This window comes from Bufo bufo, chromosome 5, assembly GCF_905171765.1.
Source record: "Bufo bufo chromosome 5, aBufBuf1.1, whole genome shotgun sequence".
NCBI lineage: Eukaryota > Metazoa > Chordata > Amphibia > Anura > Bufonidae > Bufo > Bufo bufo.
In genome coordinates this window covers 78,137,124-78,164,447 of record NC_053393.1, presented here as the reverse complement: position 1 = coordinate 78,164,447, position 27,324 = coordinate 78,137,124, and the positions used below count along the sequence as shown (strand labels likewise).

Genomic DNA, 27,324 nt, shown 5'->3' with positions numbered 1-27,324 from the left:
GGGGGGGGGAATCATTCAATGTCAACGTTTCATTGTTAGACTAGATGTCTCTCCTCATATACAGTATATGGAATACGTCTAGACGGGGGAAAGAGACCTGACAAAACGTAATAGCTGAAAATTGCAAGCTACATGTTAAAAATATACATGAGGCACTCTGAAGTGGGTTCATTTTTGAAGGAAAGATCCTAAAACATAATTCCCTAATATGTTGCTGCTCTCCAAACCCCTCCTATAATCGTATCCTAAGCTGCAGCTATGTCTACTATGGAAAATTCCCTGCAGCCAGTGATGTACATAGAGAAGTAATGGCCCCATAGCAAGGATCAAACCAGGCCCCCCACACAGGACAGAAGGGTTTCTGAATAGTTTCTATCTTAACCCTTTTCAATGACCCATGGGCCATTTTTTCACTGCCTCATTTGCTAAAATTTGTTCCTTTAGAGGGTAGAGTCCTAACCAAGTTTTTACCTCTAGTAAAAAAGGAGATAATCCCAACTAAGACTGAGCCCCCTCTTGCCCTGGGCCCCATAGCAGTCGCATGCTCTGCCGCTATGGTAGTTACGCCTCTGCCTGCAGCTTTAATAAAAAAAAAAACCAGAATAACAAGGGAGGATTCTGGAGTAGGCTGAGAGGGATCTCAGTCCCTTAAAGGGTTATTCCCATCTGGGGCATTTATACATATCACTAGAATAGGTGCGGGTCCCTCCTCTGGCTCGCCTAATTTTAAATGTCCCATAGTAGTGAGTGGAGAAGACGCCTCGTATGCACAATGTGTTCTCCCTGTTCTTCAGATAGGAGCGGGTCCCAGACATGGTACCTGCACCTATCTGACATTTATGGCACAGCCTAACGATATGTCATAAACATCCTAGATGGAAATACCCCTTTAATAATGACTTACCCTAGGTCCACATTAGTGTTAAAGGGGTATTCCCATCGCATATAATAGGTGCATATCGCTAGGATATGCCCCCATTGTCTGATACAACGAGAACGGAGCAGGGAGAGCTGTGGCTGGAGGACCCCGGATTTCCCAGGGTCCGTTCCACCACCAAGTGCTGCTCCCATAGAAGTGAAATGGAGCGCACCGCACACTCGCGGCTCCTGCTCCCATTCATTTCTATGGGGCAGACGAAAATATCCAAGCCAGCGCTTGGCTATTTTCGACAGCCCTATAGAAATAAATGGAGGGAGGCTGCGCTTACTCAGTGCGCCCTTTGTTCGTTTCCCCGCTCCGTTTTTATTGTAGGTGCGGGTCCCAGAGGTGGGACCCGCACCTGTCAGACAATGGGTGAATAGCCTAACGATATGCCCCCATTGTCTGAAATGGCAAAACCCCTTTAAGTAATCCGGCAGCCTGTTCCGGTATAAATGCTGGCTGTCTTTTTTGTTCAGCCAAAAGTCTGCATTCATGCCAGAAAGAGGACAGTTCCCTGTCGAATCCAATTATAGTCAATGGGGATCTGGCAGTTTCCGGCTATGCCAGATACATAGGACTCCGCCAGGCTGTTTCTCTGCCGGAACAGCCGGGTGAATTACATAACACTACTGTGAGTGTAGCCTTACGAACAAGGCATTATACTGCTTATTTAGGTAAATAAATTGCACTTGGAAAGCACTTACCATGCAAAGGTTTTTACCTTAAAGGCTTTAGACACCTTCAGGAGCCTTTTTTATGATTGCATTTTACTCATTTTGGGCTAAAAATCTTTTTTTCAATTGGCCTTTATTAAAAATGTTGAGCCATATTGAGCAACAGAGTTAACTGTTAGGGGTGTGAATTGTACTTTTTACTTTCACTTTGTGCCGATCATCTAATAAGCATTATCTCTAAATTACTAAAAGGTCATAAACACTTTGGACCGCTCTCACAAGCAGTCCAAAACGGATCAGTTTTGCCCTAACGCTTTCTGAATGGTAAAGGATCCGCTCAGAATGCATCAGTTTGCCTCCGATCAGTCTCCATTCCGCTCTGGAGGCGGACACCCAAACGCTGCTTGCAGCGTTTTGGTGTCCGTCTGACGAAACTGAGCAAAACGGATCCGTCCTGACACAGAATGTGAGTCAATGGGGACGGATCCGTTTTCTCTGACACAATAGAAAACGGATCCGTCCCCCATTGACTTTCAATGGTGTTCATGACAGATCCGTCATGGCTTTAGAAGACATAATACAACCGGATCCGTTCATGATGGATGCATGCGGTTGTATTATTGTAACGGAAGCGTTCTTGCAGATCCATGATGGATTATGCAAAAAACGCTAGTGTGAAAGTACTCTAAGCCACATTCTTATCAGTAAGATAAGAAATGAATTATAATGTATGTTTATAAGGTCAGAGATAAGAAGCCGTCAGGCTGAGCTGCCTGATGGAACAGAGGGAAAATTCAGATTCTGCTTCTAGATAAACTCAAGGCTGCACAAAGACAGTGGTCCAAAATTTTCAATAAATTGACCAATTGAAAAAAAGATTTGCAGCTCAAAATGAGTATAATGCAATAATAAAAACAAATTGCCCCAAAAGGTGTACATAGTTTAATGTCAGATTTATCATTGCAATAAAAAGAAACTAAGAAGGCGCTCCATAGTGTGAAACCGTATAAACAGATAGAAGGCTCCGAGAAATGTCTGCTTACCGGATGATGATGATGAATAAAAGCGTGTGGTATACCAGCTCATGAAGCAATCCTCTGGGCCAGGTCAAGGATAGAGCGCTGTTCCCTTCCTGTTGGTGAAACCAAAAGGTAAAATTGCAAAGAGAAAAAAAGCAAAAAACAGGATTCCTAGGGACGCAGGTTTTTCAAAAGTAGAAAAAGCATAAAATAATAAGGATAAAATATTGTGCCTTTTTAAGTAAGGAAGATGAAACGCGTTGCAAAACTGTTTTATCCTTATGCTTGTATCAATAAAATGCAGCTTTTTATCCTTTTTGAAGAACCAGTGCCCCTAGGAATCCTGTTGTTTTTTTCTCTTTGGGAAATTTGTCATAGCATACAAGGCTGTCCACAACCTGTCCTCTCCCTACATCTCTGAGCTACTTTCCGGATACATCCCCACACGCACTCTCCGATCCTCACAAGACCTCCTTCTCTCCTCTCCTCTTATCGCCTCTTCCCACAATTGCCTCCAAGATTTCTCCCGTGCATCCCCCATACTCTGGAACTCGCTACCCCAACGTATCAGACTCTCACCTACAGTGGAATCCTTCAAAAGAAACCTAAAAACCCACCTCTTCAGACAAGCCTACAACCAGTGACCCTGCTGCCTCCATACCGCCATGACCAACTTCACCCGCACCTAGTGTGTCCTTCTCCCATACCATGTAGATTGTAAGCCTCCCGGGCAGGGCCCTCTCCTTCTGTACCAGTCTGTAACTCGTCTTGATTATGCTTAGTGCAATTGTCTGTATTATGTATGTGCACCCCTTATCATATGTACAGCGCTATGGAATGAATGGCGCTTTAATAATAAATAATATTAAAGGGCATCTGTCAGCAGATATGTACCTATGACACTGGCTGACCTGTTACATGTGCGCTTGGCAGCTGAAGGCGTCTGTGTTGGTCCCATGTTCATAAGTTCCCGCATTGAGTAAAATTAAGTTTTAATATATGCAAATGAGCTTCTAGGATTAACGTCATTTGCATATATTAAAACACAATTTTTCTCAGCATTGCAGTCACATATGAACATGGGACCAACACAGATGTCTTCATCTGCCAATTGCACATGCAACAGGACAGCCAGTGTCATAGGGACAAATCTGCTGACAGATGCCCTTTAAGTCCCAGAATTTGGTGTAGAAAATATGGAATCGCATTTCTAGAGGGTTTAAAGATGCGCCAAACAAAGTCTCACTTTTGGTCATTTGACGCACCTTTTGCCAAGTGAAAGACAAAGCAAAACTGACTTCCTGATACGTCCCCCCATAGTGTCTCCCGGCCTCCCACCATCTCTCCTAGCAGTGACTGGCAGGCGGCTGTGTTTCTCCTTACATTGCACCCCATCAGGAGAACGGGGCAGGCGGTAGGAGCGCTCTTCTCCTGAAATACGCATAAACCTCCTGCATCAACGACAGGTTACTTCTTGAAGGAGATTTGAAATCTTGCCGGAACCAAATCTGCAGCCATAGGAAGGGCAGTGTGGATTCCCGCTGGGAATGGCTACACGCGACACAAAGGGGTATGGCTACATGGCGACATGTGTGTTGCGACAAGAAAGTCGCGCGACACTTGATAATGTATTTCGTGGGATTGGACGACAGATGGATTTTTTGTGACACATCACAGCATGTAGCATGTCCCATAGCGACACGTCGTTTGTAGCCTTAGGATAGGTCATCAATATCAGATCGGCAGGGGTCCACTACCGGCACCCCCACCGATCAGCTGTATGAGGAGACCACAAGCACAGTGCGCACGTGCCATTTCTCTTCTCTCTTCCTGTCCACTGCTGCCGTTGCAATGTAATGTTTTGACTGCAGCGCTGATGTACCCGTATACTGCAGATGACTGTTACACTGGCCTCACTAGTATATGGCATCACACCAACGAGGCCAGTGATTGGCTGCAGCGGTCACATGCAGTATTAGGACACATTACTGCTGCAGTCAAGAGAACAAAGCTTGGCAGGGAGGAGAGGAGCAGAGGTGCTGAGACAGAAGAGGTTTGGGATAGTGAATATATTGTTTTATTGCTATAATTATTATTGTTATTATTATTATAACATTGTCTATGCTGCTTTAAAAAACACACATTTTGGACAATCCCTTTAAGGAGTATTTTAACTTCCTTAAAGGTGTTTTCCAGGATTTAGCTTTATATGAAGTACAAACAACATGAGCCCTGAAAATTGACGCCTGTCTACGGAAGCGGCTTGTTTCTGTGATGAGTGACCATGTACTTGACCTTCAGCGACACGTTCATTCTCTTTCATGGAGCTGTTTGTGCTGCTCAGAATCAAAGGACCCATCAAAACATCTTTTCCTCTCACACAAGACCTTTCCTTCCTTATGTTTCTCTTGGCTGGGGCGGTGTTTGAATGGCTCTGTTGATGACAGGACGTTTTAACGATGCCCGGCTCAACCACTGCTAATTGTGGCTTTATTCAGCAATGTAACACAATTTAGGAGATGGAAAATGGCTAATTGACACAATAAAAGTGCAATTAGAACACCTTATAAAGGATGTCTACCCCCAGAAAGTCACTTCCTTATTATTTTTGTATGTCCGGCAGCTTTAGTAATTTGTTTCTGCTGAGTTCTAGTCATGTGTTCCATGTATTTTATATTTTATTCACAATTTTCCTTTTTTTTTTTTTTTTTTTTTTTTAGCACCCCCAAAATTCCTACGTCCATTTGTCTCTGATACCACAACTCCTGGAGACCTGGAATACATGCTCGTCAAACTTAAGGAGCCCCACATGTATATGCGTCAGTGGAGTGGCCCGTCCGTATGCAAAGAGATACGATTCTCTACTGATGCAGATTGCCAACTTCTGGAGTGCCGTAACCTCACCATGAAGAATTTAGTCAAACAGTTCCACATCCAGGGGCAGACGGCCATTTCCCTCAACACCCTGGAAAAACTGATTGATTGTAGTGTCCTGGTGGATCCAGTATTTGTGAATGTGGGCCAGCACTCTGTCCATTCCATTAACACAGCAATCCAGGCTTGGCAGCAGGTAAGGATTTGTGATCCACACTTTATACATTGATGTCAGTATAAGGGTCCATTCACGTGTCCGTAGTTCTGGGTGCGGACCCGTTCATTTCAATGGGGCTGTCCGCTTCCGTAGTTCCGTTCTGCGGCCCCACATAAAAGATAGTGCATGTCCTATTCTTGTCCGCAATCGCGGACAAGAATAGGCATTTCTATCATAGGGCCGGCCATGTGCGGTCCACAAAATCCGGAAACGCACACGGCCGGTATCCTTGTTTTGCGGATCCGCAGAACACTTATGGATGTGTGAATGGACCCTAACAGAATTACTATTGGGGCCATTGTGACCAGAGCAAAAATTCACCTTTTGGTAGCTGCAGTCTAAGGCCCTATGTGCAAGGCCGTAGCCGTTTTTGCAGTCCGCAAATTGCGGATCTTCAAAACACAGATACCGGATGTGTGCGTTCCACTTTTTGCAGAACGTCCGGCCCATCATAAAACAGTCCTATCCTGGTCTATAATATGGACAAAAATAGCACACGTTCTATATTTTTGCTGGTGCCACGGAATGGACATACGGATGTGGACAGCACAAAGTGTGCAGTCCACATCTTTTGAAGTGAATGTGTCCGCATCCGATCTGCAAAAAATGTTTTTTTTTTTTCTTGAGGGACACAAAACTTTCTTTATTATCCTTATTATTTAAAATTAGACTGGATATTCTTTAATTTGTAGACTAAATGGTCACAAATGGGGAAAAAAGCAATTTTCCTAATTTTTTTTAATGTTGTGGTTTAACGTAGTTTGTTAAATAAATAATATTTACCCAAAAAATAATCCTGTAATTCTCCCATGCTTAGTGGTGTCAACTACGTGTTCATTGTGCACCATATGACATCGCTGTGGCGCCAAACACTTAAACCGTATTTTAGCTTTCCATGGATCTTGCTCTCTTAGCTTTAGACGCAGTTTTGTATAAGGAATTTATAGTAAAGGGAATATGTATTTTTTTTATAATTTTTTTTTACCTTGTAGCCTTCAGTTTTTTTTTATTTTCTCCCTTTTATAGTTATTTATTTATTGACATTTTCCTGAATAATTTTTTACTATGAGGGCACAGATTAGCAGGGAATACGTTATCCATGTGTTCCTAGCTGTGCTCATATACAGATCACGGAAAATGGTGATCTAGAGATAACAGCCCATGGATGACAGGTACCAGTGATCTGTATATACAGGTATGCAGAGAAGATGCAGTTCATGGCCTCTTTACAGGAAATCCCTCTGATCTCATCACTGACAACACATGGTTCCCTAGCGCTACCCTCCAAATGCGTAAGCAACACAGATCTGGGACTGACCCAGGCCCCCACGATCATATATTTATCTCTACTCATTAGGCCCTTTGTTAATAAGCTGATCACAGTGTCTCCCCCCCTGGGACCCCAGTAATCTGAGGAAACCTGGCTGTAAATGTTCAGGTTCCCTGCAGTGCCACCACAGGGGCATTACTCAGTGAGGATTTAATAAAACTGGAGTAAAGGAAAGCTAGCTTAGTTGCCCATAGACCCCAATCAGAATGCATGTCTGTCTCTGGAACAGGGCCCCCAAAGCAAAGGAGAGCGCACCATACTTCTCTATGAGAGCGCCGAAAGAAGACGAGCAAGTGGCTCGGCTTTTTCCGAAAATCCCATACAAGAGAATGGAGAGCAGATTGCGCAAGCGCTGCCACCTCTGCATTCACCTCTATGGGAGTTCCAGAAATAGAAAAGCTGGTGCTTGGATATTTTCGGCACACTCATAGAAGTTAATGGAGGGTGGCCGCACCTGTGTGATGCACACATGTTCACTTTGGGGGCCCCGTTATAGAGATAGACGTGCATCCTAGAGGAGGGACCCGCACCTATCTGACATTGGTGTCATATCCTAGCGATATGCTACCAATAGGTGAGATGGGTTGACCAATTAAAATTCAGTCGTACCAGTGTTTTCTGTTTTTTTTGTTAGAGTGGCGTTTGACTTTAGATAATTTTTAAAGCCGTATTCCCACTGCATTAAGTGACTGCATATCACTAAAATACGCCATTGCTTTATGATCTGTGGGGGATTCGACCTCTGGAGCTTCAATCAACCCTGAGATTGAAGAGGCTGCAGAGCTGATTCACTGTTTATCCCTGCATGGTGACTCTCCCAGCTTTGCAGGAGCCTCATTCAAGTGATCGGGGTCAGCTGTAGTTCCCGTGTGCAGGTAGCGCTGCCATGTAGAGAAGAACAGTGAGGGGGGCCGCAGCATGAATCAGCTCGGCATTCCTTTCATTGCCAGAATCCATGGTTCTCCAGAGGACGTTCCAACACTGATAATAAAATAATAGCGTATTCTAGCGCAGGGATCAGCAACCTTCAGCACTCCAGCTGCTGTGAAGCTACAACTCCCAGCATGCCCACTTATTGCCTGTTCTTTTAACTCCCATAGAAGTAAAAGGAGGATTCTGGCAGTTGTAGTTTCAGAAAAGCTGGAGTTCTGGAGGTTGTGGATCCCTGTCCTAACGGCTTGCTGTCACTTAAAGTACCCCATTTTCACCCAGGCACCCCCCCTGATATGCTTTCCTTAGCCCTTTTTTAAGGATATCCGGTGATGTACCGGGCGGTACATGGGGAATGTTAGGCTGAGGCTTCTGCCTAGCAGTGAGCCCGGTGACGTCACCAGCACTAATGGGCGGGCTTTAGTGCTGCCCTAGCCTGTAAAACAGCTAGGGCAACGCTGAAGCCCACCCATCAGAGCCGGTGACATCACCAGGAACACTGCTAGGAGGAAGCCTCCGCCTAGTGGTTTTCAAAACATAGACAAAAAAGCCTTTGCCCTGCGTGATACTGCGGAGATCAAGGGAGAGCTTTGATGCTCATATCACGGGGCCCAGAGGGGTGAAAATGGGGGTATGTCCGGGTTCAGCTCTGACCCTGGACAATCCTTTTAATGAGATACTAATACCCCTTTAATTCTAATATCTACTCATGTTTAGTGGAGCATTATGGACCAAACAGTTTGGGATAAAGTATTGAGTAGCTATCTGCTCCGAATGCGCAATGACCTTTCTGAAACACTTAATTTGCAGAAGGACTCAAGTCATTAATCTTTATTGTGTATGAATCTCTCGGACACAAGGCACGCGCTGGTCAGTGGCACCCCACTTCCAGCCCTTAATGGAGTGCTTGTGCAATGTTGTAGATGGTCCATGTGATTCTCCTCAACCCTCTTCTAGAGCTGTTTGTCTCTTGTAATTAATAGTATGTGTAACATTGGGAGCCAGAATTCCTAGCCCTAAACCTCCTTGGCTAATAAAGCTATCCCCTCGTCCTCCCCTGGGTGCTTTGGGTGCTCCTCCCATGAATTAGCTGAAGAAAAACAAAGTCATCGTTATTTATATGCCTTCCCAGCGGGGACGCGTCGGGATTAATTACCTAACATGGCACTACAGCAGCAGCACTAGTAGAAGATAAAACATCTGTTTTATATCAAACGCTCTTTTTTAAGGGCATTCCATGGCTTTGCTTGTTGCAGGAGGACATTCGTAAAACAAGAGCTAGTGTGATCTAAATCCTCGCAGCTGGTTCACATATCACTGTAAAAATGCTGTTTTCAGTGTCATGTTTTCAGCAGTGCACTTAGATGTAGAATTGTTAGAGCCATCCAATGCCATTAGACCCCTTCCATGAAACCCATTGGTAACGGTAGACATGGACTTTGGCATGGTTGGACACCTGTCTGTTTGAAGTATAGTCCACAAAAATACATTGGGCCTTGTGGGCTTGTAATGCTTTTTGACAAGTCCTGAACATCTTTTGTTACAGTGAGGGGGAAGAGTAGTAACTACAGCTTAGGGGTCATGTGGAGGAGGTTGGGCGCGGGGTCCTTTTACACAATCCGATTTACAGGCAATTATCTGAAATAAACCATTCATTCCCAATATTTGCCTGATCTTTAAGCAAGGAGGAGAGCTGTATGCAGCAATTATCCCCTCTATAGGAGGATGAATAATTGCTTCACCCCATGCAGATTATTGTTTGTAGGCAGCAGATCCCTGTTTACACAAGGCATTGTTCTGAAATGATGACTTTTGGTGGTGGCCTGAAAAATACTATCACCTGATAAATAGGCGTCTGCTTGTACATATACGTAGGGTGGTTATTGGGAATGCCTACAAATACCATCCCTATTAATTTTCAAGATGATCAACCCATTTAAAAGGTCCTTTTGTGTCATTTCACTTTTTTAATGTGTGGGACAATGATGTTAAGTCCTTTGACCGCTCCCTGTAAGATGCAGAGGCTTCTCAGCCTGCCTGCCTCTCCTCTCCCTGCCTCTGCCACAACCCCTGCCTCCACAAGTGTCTATAATATATTTTACTAAAAAACTATGCATTTTACTAAGTGTCCTTGCCTGTTTGACTTGCTGACATCACCGATCTTTGAGAGCCCTGCTCTACTCTATGTTCCCCACACATCCCTAGTTAGGTAGTAAGTGCTTGGAAAATAAAGGAGAGGTAAACTGCAGTAATCAGCACTGACCTTATGTGAGCTGTGTCTTTATATGTCAACACTAATCGATGCCAGCACTTATCCTTTCTATCTGATTAGCGCTTACTGAGTAACCAGAGACATCCTGGGAAGATAGGAGCAGGGCTACCAGTGCACAGCATTGGCAGCAAGACATGCGCCTAGTCATGTGACCAATAAACGTGATGTCAGTGGTCTAGTAATAGGCCACAGCACTCACTGGATCTGATTTGTGGGGGTGATCAGCTGCTGTTCCATAGACATACAGCAGAGAGCAGGAAGAGAGACGGGAAACGGCATGTGCGCACTGCGCATGCCATCTCCTCAACCAGCTAATCGGCGGGGGTATCGGGTGTCATACCCTGCTGATCTGATCTTGATGACCTATTCTGAGGACATGTCATCAAAATTAAAAGCCCAGACAACCCCTTTAAGGATAGATCATCAGTATTAAACACTTAGACAACACCTTTAAAAGGATGCAGAGTTTATTTCAGTAAAATGTATTACAGACACTTGTGGAAGCAGTGGCAAGTGCAAGGAGAGGAGAGACAGGCTGGGAAGCCTCTGCATCTTACAGTTATCCATCCTCAGCTTTTAGTAAAACACTGAATATGGATTTTCCTTAAAGGGGTTGTCCGGGTTTAGAGCTGAACCCGGACATACCCTTATTTTCACCCAGGCAGCCCCCCTGAGGCTAGCATCGGAGCATCTCGTGCTCCGATGCGCTCCCTTGCCCTGTGCTAGATCGCGCAGGGCAAGGGCTCTTTTGTTTATCATAACATACTGCTGGGTGGAAGCTTCCTCCCGGCAGTGTCTTCGGTGACGTCACCGGCTCTGATGGGCGAGCTTTAGTGCTGCCCTAGCCGTTTTACTGGCTTCCTGGCAGCCCCATGGAGAGCGCGGTACGTCACCGGTTCTCCAAAAAATGCATTTGCCTTTGCGCGATTTAGCGCAGGGCAAAGGAGAGCATCAGATCATGAACTGCCGGGGTGAAAATGCTCTGAACCCGGACAACCCCTTTAAAAAATGTTACTAAATGTTACAAAGTTGCTAAGAGGGTTGCTTTCCATGCAGTTTTCAAATCAAAATTTATATAATTCCCATATATCTTACAAGAATACTTCTCATCACCAGCAAATGACAGTCAAACGTTAGTGAGAGATATTACGGGAGCACTAGAGATCAAGTATGAAATTACATTTAGAACTAGAAAAGCTACAATTTCTGGGGAAATTGTGTGAAGTGTTCTTGCACCCACCAGTAGTCTATAACTGGAGTGGGCGGAGTAACTGGGTGGAGTGGCTTGAGTAACTGTTGTGTGGTTGGAGTGTCTGGAGTAACTGTGGAAAGGTTGGAGTGGGCAGAGTAAGGCCTCCTGCACACGAACGTATTTTTTTGCGGTCCGCAAAAACGGGTCCCGTTTTTCCGTGATCCGTGACCGTTTTTTCGTCCGTGGGTCTTCCTTGATTTTTGGAGGATCCACGGACATGAAAAAAAAGTCGTTTTGGTGTCCGCCTGGCCGTGCGGAGCCAAACGGATCCGTCCTGAATTACAATGCAAGTCAATGGGGACGGATCCGTTTGACGTTGACACAATATGGTGCAATTTCAAACGGATCCGTCCCCCATTGACTTTCAATGTAAAGTCAGGAGTTAATATACCATCGGATCGGAGTTTTCTCCAATCCGATGGTATATTTTAACTTGAAGCGTCCCCATCACCATGGGAACGCCTCTATGTTAGAATATACCGTCGGATTTGAGTTACATCGTGAAACTCAAATCCGACAGTATATTCTAACACAGAGGCGTTCCCATGGTGATGGGGACGCTTCAGGTTAGAATATACTAAAAGAACTGTGTACATGACTGCCCCCTGCTGCCTGGCAGGTGCTGCCAGGCAGCAGGGGGCAGACCCCCCGCCCCCCCCCCCCCTGTAGTTAACACATTGGTGGCCAGTGTGGCCGGCCCCCCCCCCTCCCTCCCCTGTAGTTAACTCATTGGTGGCCAGTGCGGCCGGCCCCCCCCCCCCTGTAGTTAACTCATTGGTGGCCAGTGGGCCCTCTCCCCCCCCCCCCCCCCATCATTGGTGGCAGCGGAGTGTACCGATCGGAGTCCCAGTTTAATCGCTGGGGCTCCGATCGGTAACCATGGCAACCAGGACGCTACTGCTGTCCCGTTGCCATGGTTACTTAGCAATTTGTAGAACCATTATACTTACCTGCGAGCTGCGATGTCTGCGTCCGGTCGGGAGCTCCTCCTACTGGTAAGTGACAGGTCCAGCCGGGAGCTCCTCCTACTGGTAAGTGACAGGTCATGTCACTTACCAGTAGGAGGAGCTCCCGGCCGGACCTGTCACTTACCAGTAGGAGGAGCTCCCGGCCGGACGCAGCGATCGCAGCTCGCAGGTAAGTATAATGGTTCTACAAATTGCTAAGTAACCATGGCAACCGGGACAGCAGTAGCGTCCTGGTTGCCATGGTTACCGATCGGAGCCCCAGCGATTAAACTGGGACTCCGATCGGTACACTCCGCTGCCACCAATGACAGGGGGGGGAGATTTTAATTAGGAGGGGGAGGGAGGGGAGAGGGCCCACTGGCCACCAACGAGTTAACTACAGGGGAGGGAGGGGGGCCCACTGGCCACCAACGAGTTAACTACAGGGGAGGGGGGGCTGGCCGCACTGGCCACCAATGTGTTAACTACAGGGGGGGGGCCCACTGGCCACTAATGTGTTAACTACAAGGGAGGGAGGGGGGGGGGGCGGCCGCACTGGCCACCAATGTGTTAACTACAGGGGGGGGCCCACTGGCCACTAATGTGTTAACTACAGAGGGGGGGGCTGCCCCCTGCTGCCTGGCAGCACCTGCCAGGCAGCAGGGGGCAGCCCCCCCCCCCGTAGTTAACACATTAGTGGCCAGTGGGCCCCCCCCCTGTAGTTAACACATTGGTGACACAGTTCTTTTAGTATAGTCTAACCTGAAGCATCCCCATCACCATGGGGACGCCTCTGTGTTAGAATATACTGTCGGTTCTGAGTTTTCACAAAGTGAAAACTCAGCTATGAAAAAGCTTTTATGCAGACGGATCTTCGGATCCGTCTGTATAAAAAGTAACCTACGGATCACGGACACGGATGCCAATCTTGTGTGCATCCGTGTTCTTTCACGGACCCATTGACTTGAATGGGTCCGTGAACCGTTGGCCGTGAAAAAAATAGGACAGGTCCTATTTTTTTCACGGCCAAGAACACGGATCACGGATGCGGCTGCAAAACGGTGCATTTTCCGTTTTTTCCACGGACCCATTGAAAGTCAATGGGTCCGCGAAAAAAAACGGAAAACGGCACAACGGCCACGGGTGCACACAACGGTCGTGTGCAGGAGGCCTAACTGTGTGGAGTGTTTGAAGTGAGTAACTTACCAGTAGGAGGAGCTCCCGGCCGGACCTGTCACTTACCAGTAGGAGGAGCTCCCGGCCGGACGCAGCGATCGCAGCTCGCAGGTAAGTATAATGGTTCTACAAATTGCTAAGTAACCATGGCAACCGGGACAGCAGTAGCGTCCTGGTTGCCATGGTTACCGATCGGAGCCCCAGCGATTAAACTGGGACTCCGATCGGTACACTCCGCTGCCACCAATGACAGGGGGGGGAGATTTTAATTAGGAGGGGGAGGGAGGGGAGAGGGCCCACTGGCCACCAACGAGTTAACTACAGGGGAGGGAGGGGGACCCACTGGCCACCAACGAGTTAACTACAGGGGAGGGGGGGCTGGCCGCACTGGCCACCAATGTGTTAACTACAGGGGGGGGCCCACTGGCCACTAATGTGTTAAGTACAAGGGAGGGAGGGGGGGGGGGCGGCCGCACTGGCCACCAATGTGTTAACTACAGGGGGGGGGCCCACTGGCCACTAATGTGTTAACTACAGAGGGGGGGGGCTGCCCCCTGCTGCCTGGCAGCACCTGTTAACACCTAGTTAACACATTAGTGGCCAGTGGGCCCCCCCCCTGTAGTTAACACATTGGTGACACAGTTCTTTTAGTATAGTCTAACCTGAAGCATCCCCATCACCATGGGGACGCCTCTGTGTTAGAATATACTGTCGGTTCTGAGTTTTCACAAAGTGAAAACTCAGCTATGAAAAAGCTTTTATGCAGACGGATCTTCGGATCCGTCTGTATAAAAAGTAACCTACGGATCACGGACACGGATGCCAATCTTGTGTGCATCCGTGTTCTTTCACGGACCCATTGACTTGAATGGGTCCGTGAACCGTTGGCCGTGAAAAAAATAGGACAGGTCATATTTTTTTCACGGCCAAGAAACACGGATCACGGATGCGGCTGCAAAACGGTGCATTTTCCGTTTTTTCCACGGACCCATTGAAAGTCAATGGGTCCGCGAAAAAAAACGGAAAATGGCACAACGGCCACGGGTGCACACAACGGTCGTGTGCAGGAGGCCTAACTGTGTGGAGTGTTTGAAGTGAGTAAAGATAGTAAACATTACACTAACCAATTGATTGATCAAATTTAAAAAATGCACATGGTGAGCTTGATAGAGTGAGAAATGCATTTAATTTTTATTTATTTATATAGCACATTTAACCTCCTCAGGACCGCCGTACGCAGGATTGCGTCTTTGCGGCGGTCCTGTTGTTCTGGGTGGACGCGCCGGTGCGTCCTCTCGCGAGACGCGAGATTTCCTGTGAACGCGCGCACACAGGCGCGCGCGTTCACAGGATCGGAAGGTAAGCGAGTGGATCTCCAGCCTGCCAGCGGCGATCGTTCGCTGGCAGGCTGGAGATGTGATTTTTTTAACCCCTAACAGGTATATTAGACGCTGTTTTGATAACAGCGTCTAATATACCTGCTACCTGGTCCTCTGGTGGTCCCCTTTGTTTGGATCGACCACCAGAGGACATAGGCAGCTCAGTAATATGTTGCACCAAGCACCACTACACTACACCCCCCCCCCCGTCACTTATTAACCCCTTATTAGCCCTTGATCACCCCTGATCACCCCATATAGACTCCCTGATCACCCCCCTGTCATTGATTACCCCCCTGTCATTGATCACCCCCCTGTAAAGCTCCATTCAGATGTCCGCATGATTTTTACGGATCCACTGATAGACTGATCGGATCCGTAAAAATCATACGGACGTCTGAATGCAGCCTTACAGGGGAGTGATCAATGACTGTGGTGATCACCCCATATAGACTCCCTGATCACCCCCCTGTCATTGATTACCCCTCTGTCATTGATCACCCCCCTGTAAAGCTCCATTCAGATGTCCGCATGATTTTTACGGATCCACTGATAGACTGATCGGATCCGTAAAAATCATACGGACGTCTGAATGCAGCCTTACAGGGGAGTGATCAATGACTGTGGTGATCACCCCATATAGACTCCCTGATCACCCCCCTGTCATTGATTACCCCTCTGTCATTGATCACCCCCCTGTAAAGCTCCATTCAGATGTCCGCATGATTTTTACGGATCCACTGATAGACTGATCGGATCCGTAAAAATCATACGGACGTCTGAATGCAGCCTTACAGGGGAGTGATCAATGACTGTGGTGATCACCCCATATAGACTCCCTGATCACCCCCCTGTCATTGATTACCCCTCTGTCATTGATCACCCCCCTGTAAAGCTCCATTCAGATGTCCGCATGATTTTTACGGATCCACTGATAGACTGATCGGATCCGTAAAAATCATACGGACGTCTGAATGCAGCCTTACAGGGGCGTGATCAATGACTGTGGTGATCACCCCATATAGACTCCCTGATCACCCCCCTGTCATTGATTACCCCTCTGTCATTGATCACCCCCCTGTAAAGCTCCATTCAGATGTCCGCATGATTTTTACGGATCCACTGATAGACTGATCGGATCCGTAAAAATCATACGGACGTCTGAATGCAGCCTTACAGGGGAGTGATCAATGACTGTGGTGATCACCCCATATAGACTCCCTGATCACCCCCCTGTCATTGATTACCCCTCTGTCATTGATCACCCCCCTGTAAAGCTCCATTCAGATGTCCGCATGATTTTTACGGATCCACTGATAGACTGATCGGATCCGTAAAAATCATACGGACGTCTGAATGCAGCCTTACAGGGGAGTGATCAATGACGGAGGTGATCACCCCATATAGACTCCCTGATCACCCCCCTGTCATTGATTACCCCTCTGTCATTGATCACCCCCCTGTAAAGCTCCATTCAGATGTCCGCATGATTTTTACGGATCCACTGATAGACTGATCGGATCCGTAAAAATCAGACGGACGTCTGAATGCAGCCTTACAGGGGGGTGATCAATGACAGTTGGGTGATCACCCCATATAGACTCCCTGATCACCCCCCTGTCATTGATCACCCCCCTGTCATTGATCCCCCCCCCCCCCTGTAAGGCTGCATTCAGTCTTTTTTTTGGCCCAAGTTAGCGGAATTTTTTTTTTTTTCTTACAAAGTCTCATATTCCACTAACTTGTGTCAAAAAATAAAATCTCACATGAACTCACCATACCCCTCACGGAATCCAAATGCGTAAAATTTTTTAGACATTTATATTCCAGACTTCTTCTCACGCTTTAGGGCCCCTAGAATGCCAGGGCAGTATAAATACCCCACATGTGACCCCATTTCGGAAAGAAGACACCCCCAGGTATTCCGTGAGGGGCATATTGAGTCCATGAAAGATTGAAATTTTTGTCCCAAGTTAGCGGAACGGGAGACTTTGTGAGAAAAAAATAAAAAATATCAATTTCCGCTAACTTGTGCCAAAAAAATATTATTTCTATGAACTCGCCATGCCCCTCATTGAATACCTTGGGGTGTCTTCTTTCCAAAATGGGGTCACATGTGGGGTATTTATACTGCCCTGGCATTCTAGGGGCCCCAAAGCGTGAGAAGAAGTCTGGTATCCAAATGTCTAAAAATGCCCTCCTAAAAGGAATTTGGGCCCCTTTGCGCATCTAGGCTGCAAAAAAGTGTCACACATCTGGTATCGCCGTACTCAGGAGAAGTTGGGCAATGTGTTTTGGGGTGTCTTTTTACATATACCCATGCTGGGTGAGATAAATATCTTGGTCAAATGCCAACTTTGTATAAAAAAATGGAAAAAGTTGTCTTTTGCCAAGATATTTCTCTCACCCAGCATGGGTATATGTAAAAAGACACCCCAAAACACATTCCCCAACGTCTCCTGAATACGGCGATACCAGATGTGTGACACTTTTTTGCAGCCTAGGTGGGCAAAGGGGCCCACATTCCAAAGAGCACCTTTCGGATTTCACTGGTCATTTACCTACTTACCACACATTAGGGCCCCTGGAAAATGCCAGGGCAGTATAACTACCCCACAAGTGACCCCATTTTGGAAAGAAGACACCCCAAGGTATTCCGTGAGGGGCATGGCGAGTTCCTAGAATTTTTTATTTTTTGTCACAAGTTAGTGGAAAATGATGATTTTTTATTTTTATTATTTTTTTTCATACAAAGTCTCATATTCCACTAACTTGTGACAAAAAATAAAAACTTCCATGAACTCACTATGCCCATCAGCGAATACCTTGGGGTCTCTTCTTTCCAAAATGGGGTCACTTGTGGGGTAGTTATACTGCCCTGGCATTCTAGGGGCCCAAATGTGTGGTAAGGAGTTTGAAATCAAATTCTGTAAAAAATGACGAGTGAAATCCGAAAGGTGCTCTTTGGAATATGGGCCCCTTTGCCCACCTAGGCTGCAAAAAAGTGTCACACATCTGGTATCTCCGTACTCAGGAGAAGGTGGGGAATGTGTTTTGGGGTGTCATTTTACATATACCCATGCTGGGTGCCATGCAAGAACACTTAATTAAGTTCATACGGTGCAGAATATACGTCAGAATCTATGTGAAATGTCCGCACCCTTAGACAGTCATAGTATAATAGTGCAGATGTAGTATAGGAAGAATTTGCTGTCTTTGTGCCTTCTTTCTTCTGTAACTAGCGTTAATATTTTCCATCATAGGATCTCAATACCGGAAAAAAAACGCTTCTGTTTTGTCCCTACTCATTGTCAATGGGGACAAAACGTAACTGAACAGAAAGAAATGCTCCAAAATGTATTCCGTTCCGTTCTCATACCGGAGACCAAACCGCAGCATCCGTCCTGGGAAGCGGAGCGAGACAGATCCGTCTTGACCCACAGTGCAAGTCAATGGGGATGGATCCGTTTAACTCTGACACAATAGAAACTGATCCGTCCCCCACTGACTTTCAGTGGAGTTCATGACGGATCCATCCTGGGTATGTTATAGATAATACAACCGGATCCGTTCATAACGGATGCAGATGGTTTTATTATCAGTAACAGAAGCGTTTTTGCTGAACCCTGCCGGATCCTGCAAAAACGTGTAAAAGTAGCCTTAGCGGACAGCAGGCGCAGGAGTTTCAAGGTCACGTTCTAAGCATGCAAATGATATCATGTCACTGTGTGAATGAGGGACTTCCTAGCTACTTGAGAATATTAGAAGTTTGGGGGATAAGTGATAGTGTTGTGTATTTCATTAAGTGAAGCCATATGTCACAGGGTATAATGCTGACAGGTACAATGTAAGAACGGCTTTCCTGATTTATAAAGGGATTTGGCAATGTTAACATGAGCTACAGGAGGACATATTTCTGTAATTGTTTTAGTAATTTTCTCGTTTCCTCTCATGTCATGGTTACTTTCCACCACATGTAGAGCGGTAAATGAATATCTTGTGATTTTGCATGTAAAGAACCTTTACTAGTCCGTGGCAACTGCTGTCCATACATATAATGCTGCTGTAGACACTATATACATTTTGGATGATGTTTTTCCTGCCGTGTCCTTTTTTATCACACTGTCACCTGTGTTTTATGGCCTTCATAAGATACCTTCAAAGTGCTAAAGTAGAACCGGGTGGGGAGAGTAGAAAGATTCCCTTCACTGCATATAATAGGTGTCATGTGAGCTTTCTGTATACTCATTCTTGGCTGAAGGGCCTAACTTTAACAATCCTTCCTGCACCTTAAAGGGCATCTGTCAGCAGATTTGTACCTATGACACCGGCTGACCTGTTACATGTGCACTTGGCAGCTGAAGGCATCTGTGTTGGTCCCATGTTCATATGTGCCTGCATTGCTGAGAAAAATAAAGTTTTAATATATGCAAATGAGCCTCTAGGAGCAATGGAGGCTTTGCCATTACTCCTAGAGGCTCTGCTCTCTCTGCACCTGCCACGCCCTCTGCACTTTGACAGGGCCAAGCACTAAAAATGTCATAATGCCTGGACTTGACTTCTCCTAAACTCAACCAAAGTGCAGAGGGCACAGTAGTTGCAGAGAGAGCAGAGCCTCTAGGTGTAATGGAAACGCCCCCATTGCTCTTAAAGGCTTATTTGCATATATTAAAACATCATTTTTCTCAGCAATGCGGACACATATGAACATGGGACCAACACAGATGCCTTCAGCTACTAAGCGCACATGTAACAGGTCAGCCAGTGTCATAGGTACAAATTCTTTTTAACCTGACCATGCATTGCAGCCAATCATTCGTTCATGGGATCGTTCGTACAAAAGCGGTCATACCAGCAACATGCCAGACTAATCTGGCCAACCAGGGAGTCAATAAAAAAAATTAAAAAAAACTCACTCCCTTGTCCCTGAGCACAATGGCAAGTGAACGGCTGAATTCGGTCGATCATGCCATAAACATACAGTTTAAGACGATAATGGCCAAAATATTCCAGCATGGCCGATTACGTTTTCTGCAGTGAAGTGTCTGCTGTTGACCATCGCGGACGATTGTTTCCGCTACTTTTTCAAGCTGCAGTTGGCTGAAATGGCCAAAATCAGGTATTCTGGGCATCTCATGTGTATGGCCACCTTTAGAATCTTTAAAAAAGTGAAAGTCTGACCAGACACTGAGAAGCATCAAAACAGCTCACGACTTCACTTGCACTTGTATATATCCGTTTCATGTTGTGGAAATCTATCAGGTTTTGGAGTAAAAAATATCCATCTCCTTTATGTTTTATTTTAAGTGAATCCGTTAAAGCTGATGTCTGGGATTAGAAAGAAAGGGTCTCATCACAGACTGCATCTGGTATTGCACTTCCTTCGCTTTCAGTTGAATGGACCTGAGGTTCAGTACCAGATGAATAAATGGGAATGAGCTGCAATACCAAACATAGCACGGGAACAAGAGTGTCCCCGATTCATGAAGAAAAGCAGACCCTTTTTCCTAATCTCAGGTAACCCCTTTAGGCTCCATTCACACATCCGCAATTCCATTCCGTATTTTGCGGAACGGAATTGCGGACCCATAAATTTCTAAGGTGCCACACGACGTGCGGCCCCGATCCGGAATTGTGGACCCGCACTCCCGGGTCCGCAATTCCGATCCTGAAAAAAATAGAACATGTCCTATTCTTGTCCGCAATAGCGGACAAGAATAGGTATATTCTCTTAGTGCCGGCAATGTGCGGTCCGCAAAATGCAGAACGCACATTGCCGCTGTCCGTGTTTTGCGGATCCGCAAAACACACACGGATGTGTGAATGGACCCTAATATATCCCTTCCTGCAGCTTGACGTACTGTCGGGATCAGAGAAAACTCAATCTTGGCACTGTATGGGTGGGGTACCACTTTGCAACCATGATTGCCAGCACTGCCGATTATTAGGTGGGGTACAAGAATGCCATAATTGTCTTCCGTTCCTGAAGGGGTTAACAGTTTAGGGTTTGATTTAGTGGCCTTGAATGCTGCTGTGAAATGTCTCAGAAGGGCCTACAATAGATGTGACTACTGATGACACGGAGACCGCATTTTGACATTTCTCTATTAAAACAGTCTGGTCTTCCTCTCTTTCAGAACCTGCACCCCGAGGCCGCGGAGCTGATCTACAGTCATTTTGTCGTCTGTAATGACACACAGGAGACGCTGCGGTTTGGCCAGTTGGACACTGATGAGAATATACTGCTGGCCAGCCTCCATAGCCACCAGTACTGCTGGCGGTCACACAAGTCCCCACAGGTAGAAATCAAAGTGATCTCCGGGTCGCTCCATATATTTGATTAAGACGTTCTCACGGATTTGTTTTTAGAAATATCATCACAGAATTAAAGGAATTAGTGGTTTCCCCAAAATTATTTACTGATCTGAGAACCTGTACGCAAGAAGTCATGCTTGTTAAGGGGTGGATAATTATAATTCCTCAAAGGGAATTTTCTCTCCAAAATCAGGAAGAAGGGTTTCCACTGCTGGGCCCCCTAGTGTCCTTTGGAGCAATCTGACTGCAAGTATCAATTTTCCATGCTTTGCTATCGAAGGTGAAATTAAAGGCTTTTCATGACTTCTATCTTCAATATGAGATTGGTCGGGGACCAACACCCCGCACCCTGGTTGATTAGCTGTTTAGGGTGTCTTCCAGAGCCAGATATTTTGCGGTGGACAGAGATGGAAGAAAGCGGCTCTGTCCACTGTGTGACTTCTGGTACTGTCATACTGCTCTGTTGGTCACTTGAATGGAAACTGAACAGCAGATTCCTGGTACGGACATTACACAGTAGACTGAGCCTTCTGCTTCCATCTCTGTCCATGGTATAGTTTCTGGGCCTGCTGTAAACAGCTGATTAGTGGAGGAGATGTCCCCCACCAATCTGATACTGATGACCATCAATATCTAAAGGTGGATTTACACTGCCCTGATTGTGGGGCATGAACATTCATACTAATGCTAAATCCAGATAATCTGCTCGTATAAAATTGCCTGCAGATCATCCGGTGAACGAGGAAAATGTTTATCGGGTGAAACAATTATTTATGCGATCACCTCAATCATCGTTTCTCTGCAGATGGTGCCGTCCAAACAGCCCTCTGCTGTCCAGAAACAATGCAGCTGTATGAGGACGAGCTATAGCAGTAGTCATTGCTCGTCTCCACACTGCGAAGGAGATTGCTGCGTGTAAATGCAGCGCTTCATCTCCACTGACGAGCAGACGACTGTTGGGAAGCAACCATGTAAACCTGCAGATGATTGTCGGGAAGGAACCATGTAAACCCGCAGACGATTGTTGGAAAGGAACCATGTAAACTCCCAGGCAATTGTCGGGAAGGAACCATGTAAACCCCATGCGATTGTCGGGAAGGAACCATGTAGATCCGCAAACGATTGTCCGCAAGGAACCATGTAAACCCGCAGACGATTGTCCGGAAGGAACCATGTAAACCCGTAGGCAATTGTCGGGAAGGAACCATGTAAACTCTCAGGCAATTGTCGGGAAGGAACCATGTAAACCCCAGGCGATTGTCGGGAAGGAACCATGTAAACCCTCAGGCAATTGTCGGGAAGGAACCATGTAAACCCTCAGGCAATTGTCGGGAAGGAACCATGTAAACCTGCAGGCAATTGTCGGGAAGGAACCATGTAAACCTGCAGGCAGTTGTCAGGAAGGAACCATGTAAACCCCAGGCGATTGTCGGGAAGGAACCTTGTAGATCCGCAAACGATTGTCCGCAAGGAACCATGTAAACCCGCAGACGATTGTTGGGAAGGAACCATGTAAACCCGTAGGCAATTGTCGGGAAGGAACCATGTAAACTCCAGGCGATTGTCGGGAAGGAACCATGTAAACCCTCAGGCAATTGTCGGGAAGGAACCATGTAAACCCGCAGGCAATTGTCGGGAAGGAACCATGTAAACCTGCAGGCAGTTGTCGGGAAGGAACCATGTAAACCCCAGGCGATTGTCGGGAAGGAACCATGTAGATCCGCAAACGATTGTCCGCAAGGAACCATGTAAACCCGCCGACGATTGTCGGGAAGGGACCATGTAAACCCGTAGGCAATTGTCGGGAAGGAACCATGTAAACCCTCAGGCAATTGTCGGGAAGGAACCATGTAAACCTGCAGGCAGTTGTCGGGAAGGAACCATATAAACCCGCAGGCAGTTGTCGGGAAGGGACCATGTAAACCTGCAGGCAGTTGTCGGGAAGGAACCATGTAAACCCCAGGCGATTGTCGGGAAGGAACCATGTAGATCCGCAAACGATTGTCCGCAAGGAACCATGTAAACCCGCCGACGATTGTCGGGAAGGAACCATGTAAACCCGTAGGCAATTGTCGGGAAGGAACCATGTAAACCCTTAGGCAATTGTCGGGAAGGAACCATGTAAACCTGCAGGCAGTTGTCGGGAAGGAACCATGTAAACCTGCAGGCAGTTGTCGGGAAAGGACCATGTAAACCTGCAGGCAGTTGTCGGGAAGGAACCATGTAAACCTGCAGGCAGTTGTCGGGAAGGAACCATGTAAACCTGCAGGCAGTTGTCGTGAAGGAACCATGTAAACCCCAGGCGATTGACGGGAAGGAACTATGTAGATCTGCAAACGATTGTCTGCAAGGAACCATGTAAACCCGCAGGCAATTGTTGGGAAGGAACCATGTAAACCCGCAGGCTATTGTCGGGAAGGAACCATGTAAACCCCAGGTGATTGTCAGGAAGGAAATATGTAAACCCGGCTTTAGTCTCAGAAAACCTCTTTAAGAATTTCACTGTGCCCATTCAAATCAATGTAATTCATTAATGTGCCGGAAGGACACTTTGTAGTTGTCATGCTTTGTGGCTAATAGTAGAATCTGCTGAACAAGTGGCCGTCTCCATTAGTGGGGGTCCCAGAAGTCTGACCCCCACTGATCGGGCACTTACTATGTTTAGGTGATACATTTTCAGTCTTGGACAACCCCTTTAATCATTCCTTGTCAAGTAGATGGATAGTTATTCATTATGCTCATGTCAGTCTTTGATATTCACTCCTTCCATCCAGAAGATACAATCTCTGTGGATTTTAGCATATGTTATTTCCCCTCTAGATGAAAGATGCAAAGGGCAGATTTTCTGAAGGGCTTTGTATGTTCCTTTGGTGTAAATATAAAGCCCTGAGCTTGGATAAATAAGGTGATTACATGTTTGAGGAGGTTTTGGAGCATTACGTAAATGTCTAAACTGACCATGGACCCAAAGCAATGTATCTAGCAGAACAGGGTGTTCTATCAGATTGCGGCGTAAAACGCCTTAAATCACCTTCTAAAAATCCTGTGACCACTTTTAGTTTCATAAACAGCTCGTTACAGCAGGTTCACGTAATGCACGAGATGTTGTGATAGGCAGCTTTTATTCATGCACATTCCTGATGTTTTCTAGCAGGTTTATTTTTTCATGTATGTGATATAATAGACGCAGGGCTCATTTTGTATATTATTATAAACCATCTATGACGGTATAAAGCAGCTAACAACACCTGAACTTTGTTGGGTTTAACTTGCAAAATTCTAATTACTATTATAGTGCATGTTTCTTTATTGAAGTCTTCATATAGTATTGTGTAGTTTTGACAGAATACATTTTCTGAGTATGGATGAAGCATTTGGTACATCAAAGATGGTTGGCAAATTGAATTCAGGTGTTTCATGCAGTCCCATTGCCACAGGTGTATAAAATCCAGCCCCTAGCCATGCAGTCTGCGATACATGTATTTGTGAAAGAATGGGTTGTTCTAAAGAGCTCACTGAATTCCAGCATGGTCCTGTAACAGTAGGAAGCTACCAGTGCAACAAATCAGTTCCTAAAATGTTTTCCCTCCAAAATACTCCATGATCAACTATGAGGGGAATTATGGCAAAGTGTAAGCGTTTAGGAACCACAGAAACTCTGCCACGAAGTGGAGACCACATCTCCACTACCAGTAACCAAGGCCGACGTTAGGGGGGGGGGGGCAAACTGCTGTCCACCCCGCACAGTCTCCCCGTCTCACCAGACCTCGGTCACTGCACAGCATTAGAATCCAGCTGCCACACATATCGGACGTAGCAGGAGGAGCAGCACAGCAGCGAGCGCACATCACTCACTCCTCGGCTTTTAAGACATGTGTGCGCTGCCTGTGTCCCCCTGGCCCTTTCAGTGCAGCCCCTGGCCCTTTCAGTGCAGCCCCTGGCCCTTTCAGTGCAGCCCCTGGCCCTTTCAGTGCAGCCCCTGGCCCTTTCAGTGCAGCCCCTGGCCCTTTCAGTGCAGCCCCTGGCCCTTTCAGTGCAGCCCCTGGCCCTTTCAGTGCAGCCCCTGGCCCTTTCAGTGCAGCCCCTGGCCCTTTCAGTGCAGCCCCTGGCCCTTATCTGCGCCCCCCTGGCCCTGTCTGCATCTCCCTAGCCCTGGCCTGTGCCCCCCCTGGCCCCTGTCTGTGCCCCCTTGGCCCTTATCTGCACCCTCCTGGCCCCTGTCTGTGCCCAGCTCCCCCAGCCCCTGTCTGCATCTCCCTGTTTCTTGTCTGTGCCCCCTTTGGCCCTTATCTGAACCCCATTGCCCTGGCCTGTTCCCCCCCTGGCCCCTGTCTGCATCCCCCTGCCCCCTGTCTGTGCCCCCTTGGCCCTTATATGCACCCCCCTGGCCCTGTCTGTGTCGCCCTCCCCTTGCCCCTGTCTGCATCTCTCTGGTTCTTGTCTGTGCCCCCTCTGGCCCTTATATGCACCCCCATGGCCCTGGCCTGTGCCCCCTGACCCTGGACTGGTCCATGTCTGCACCTCCCTTGCCCTTGTTTGTGCCCCCCTTGCCCTTGCCCCCCTCTGCACTCCCCGGGCTTTGGCCTGTGCCCTCCCGACCTCTGTCTGCACCTCCCTGGCCCTTGTCTGCGCCCCCCCCCCCCCCCCCCGCTGGCCCTTGTCTGTTCTCCCCCCCGCTGGCCCTTGTCTGTGCCCCCCCCCCCCCCCGGTCCCTTTTCTGTGCCTCCCCTGGCCCTTAATTGCACCCCCCTGGTCCTGGCCTGTGCCCCCCGGCCCCTGTCTGCACCTCCCTGGCCCTTGTATGTGCCCTACCTGGCCCTTGTATGTGCCTCACCTGGCCCTTGTTTGTGCCCCTGGCCCTTGTCTGCACCCCTCTGGCCTTTGCCTGCACCCCCCAGCCCCTGTCTGCTCCCCCCTGGGCCTGGACCCTGTCTGTGATCTTGACTAGCCAAAGTAGTGGGGTTTGCATGGGAGGATGGAGTTGCGAGGTGTGGCGGGGGTTGGGGGGGCCCGTACAAAATTGTGCTGTGGGGCCTAGTCACTTCTAGCTATGCCCCTGGCTGCTGGTGGTCACTCTCATTGTAACAGCCCTGCACTGCCCTCAAGTATTGATGGTCACTGATCTGTGAGTTTCCTCTATGATCTCCCTGTGCCCCCTCTGGGAGCGCCCTGTGTGCGCTGCTTGCGACCCCTGTGTGCACTCCCTGCATGCTCTCCGTGGGACCCTTGCGTGTGCTCCATGCGACCCTTGCGTGCGCTCCATGCGACCCTTGCGTGTGGCTCCCTGTGTCCACTCTGATCCTGGTATGTGCCCCCTCTGTGAGCTGTGTTTGAGCTTCTTGTGTCTGACATGCTCCCTGTGACTCCAGTGTGAGCTAGGTCTGCAGCACTTTTAGGACACCACCATACAGCGTGTTTGTGACATGGCTTGTGGTGCTTGTGACGTGGCAGTTCTGCGTTCAATTACCGCATGGCTGTCTGAGCCATAGAGGGCTCTAGTTAAACTATTGAAGACGGCATTGTTTAGGTGGTCTGCATTGTTAATTGGGGGGGCAGAGGCATTGGAGTATAGATCTGAGGTCCAAATTAGCATTGTTTTTGTTTTCCGCTAATAGGGGGGAGCAGACCAGCGCTGCTAATAAAGGAATCTGTAAGGCTATGTCACACATTATAACCACATCCACAGATCCCCCATAACCGTGTCATCCACAGATCCCCCATAACAGTGTGTCCTCCACAGATCCCCCCCATAAAAGGGTCATCCACAGATCCCCATAAGTGTGTCATCCACAGATCCCCATAAGTGAGTCATCCACAGATCCCCATAAGTGTGTCATCCACAGATCCCCATAAGTGTCATCCACAGATCCCCATAAGTGTCATCCACAGATCCCCATAAATGTGTCATCCACAGATCCCCATAAGTGTGTCATCCACAGATCCCCATAAGTGTGTCATCCACAGATCCCCATAAGTGTGTCATCCACAGATCCCCATAAGTGTGTCATCCACAGATC

At 47.4% G+C, this 27,324-nt stretch overlaps 1 protein-coding gene across 4 annotated transcripts in view; it reads left to right on the top strand.

Annotated features, from left to right (window-relative positions):
• Nucleotides 1-27,324, top strand: part of VPS13B (vacuolar protein sorting 13 homolog B) — a 1,020,896-nt gene that overhangs the window by 882,388 nt on the left and 111,184 nt on the right. For all 4 annotated transcript variants that reach the window (XM_040432419.1, XM_040432415.1, XM_040432418.1 and 1 more), the window contains exons 42-43: nt 5,336-5,685; nt 21,130-21,291. In XM_040432419.1, coding sequence (XP_040288353.1) covers nt 5,336-5,685; nt 21,130-21,291 — 512 coding nt within the window. The remainder of the gene's footprint in view (nt 1-5,335; nt 5,686-21,129; nt 21,292-27,324) is intronic.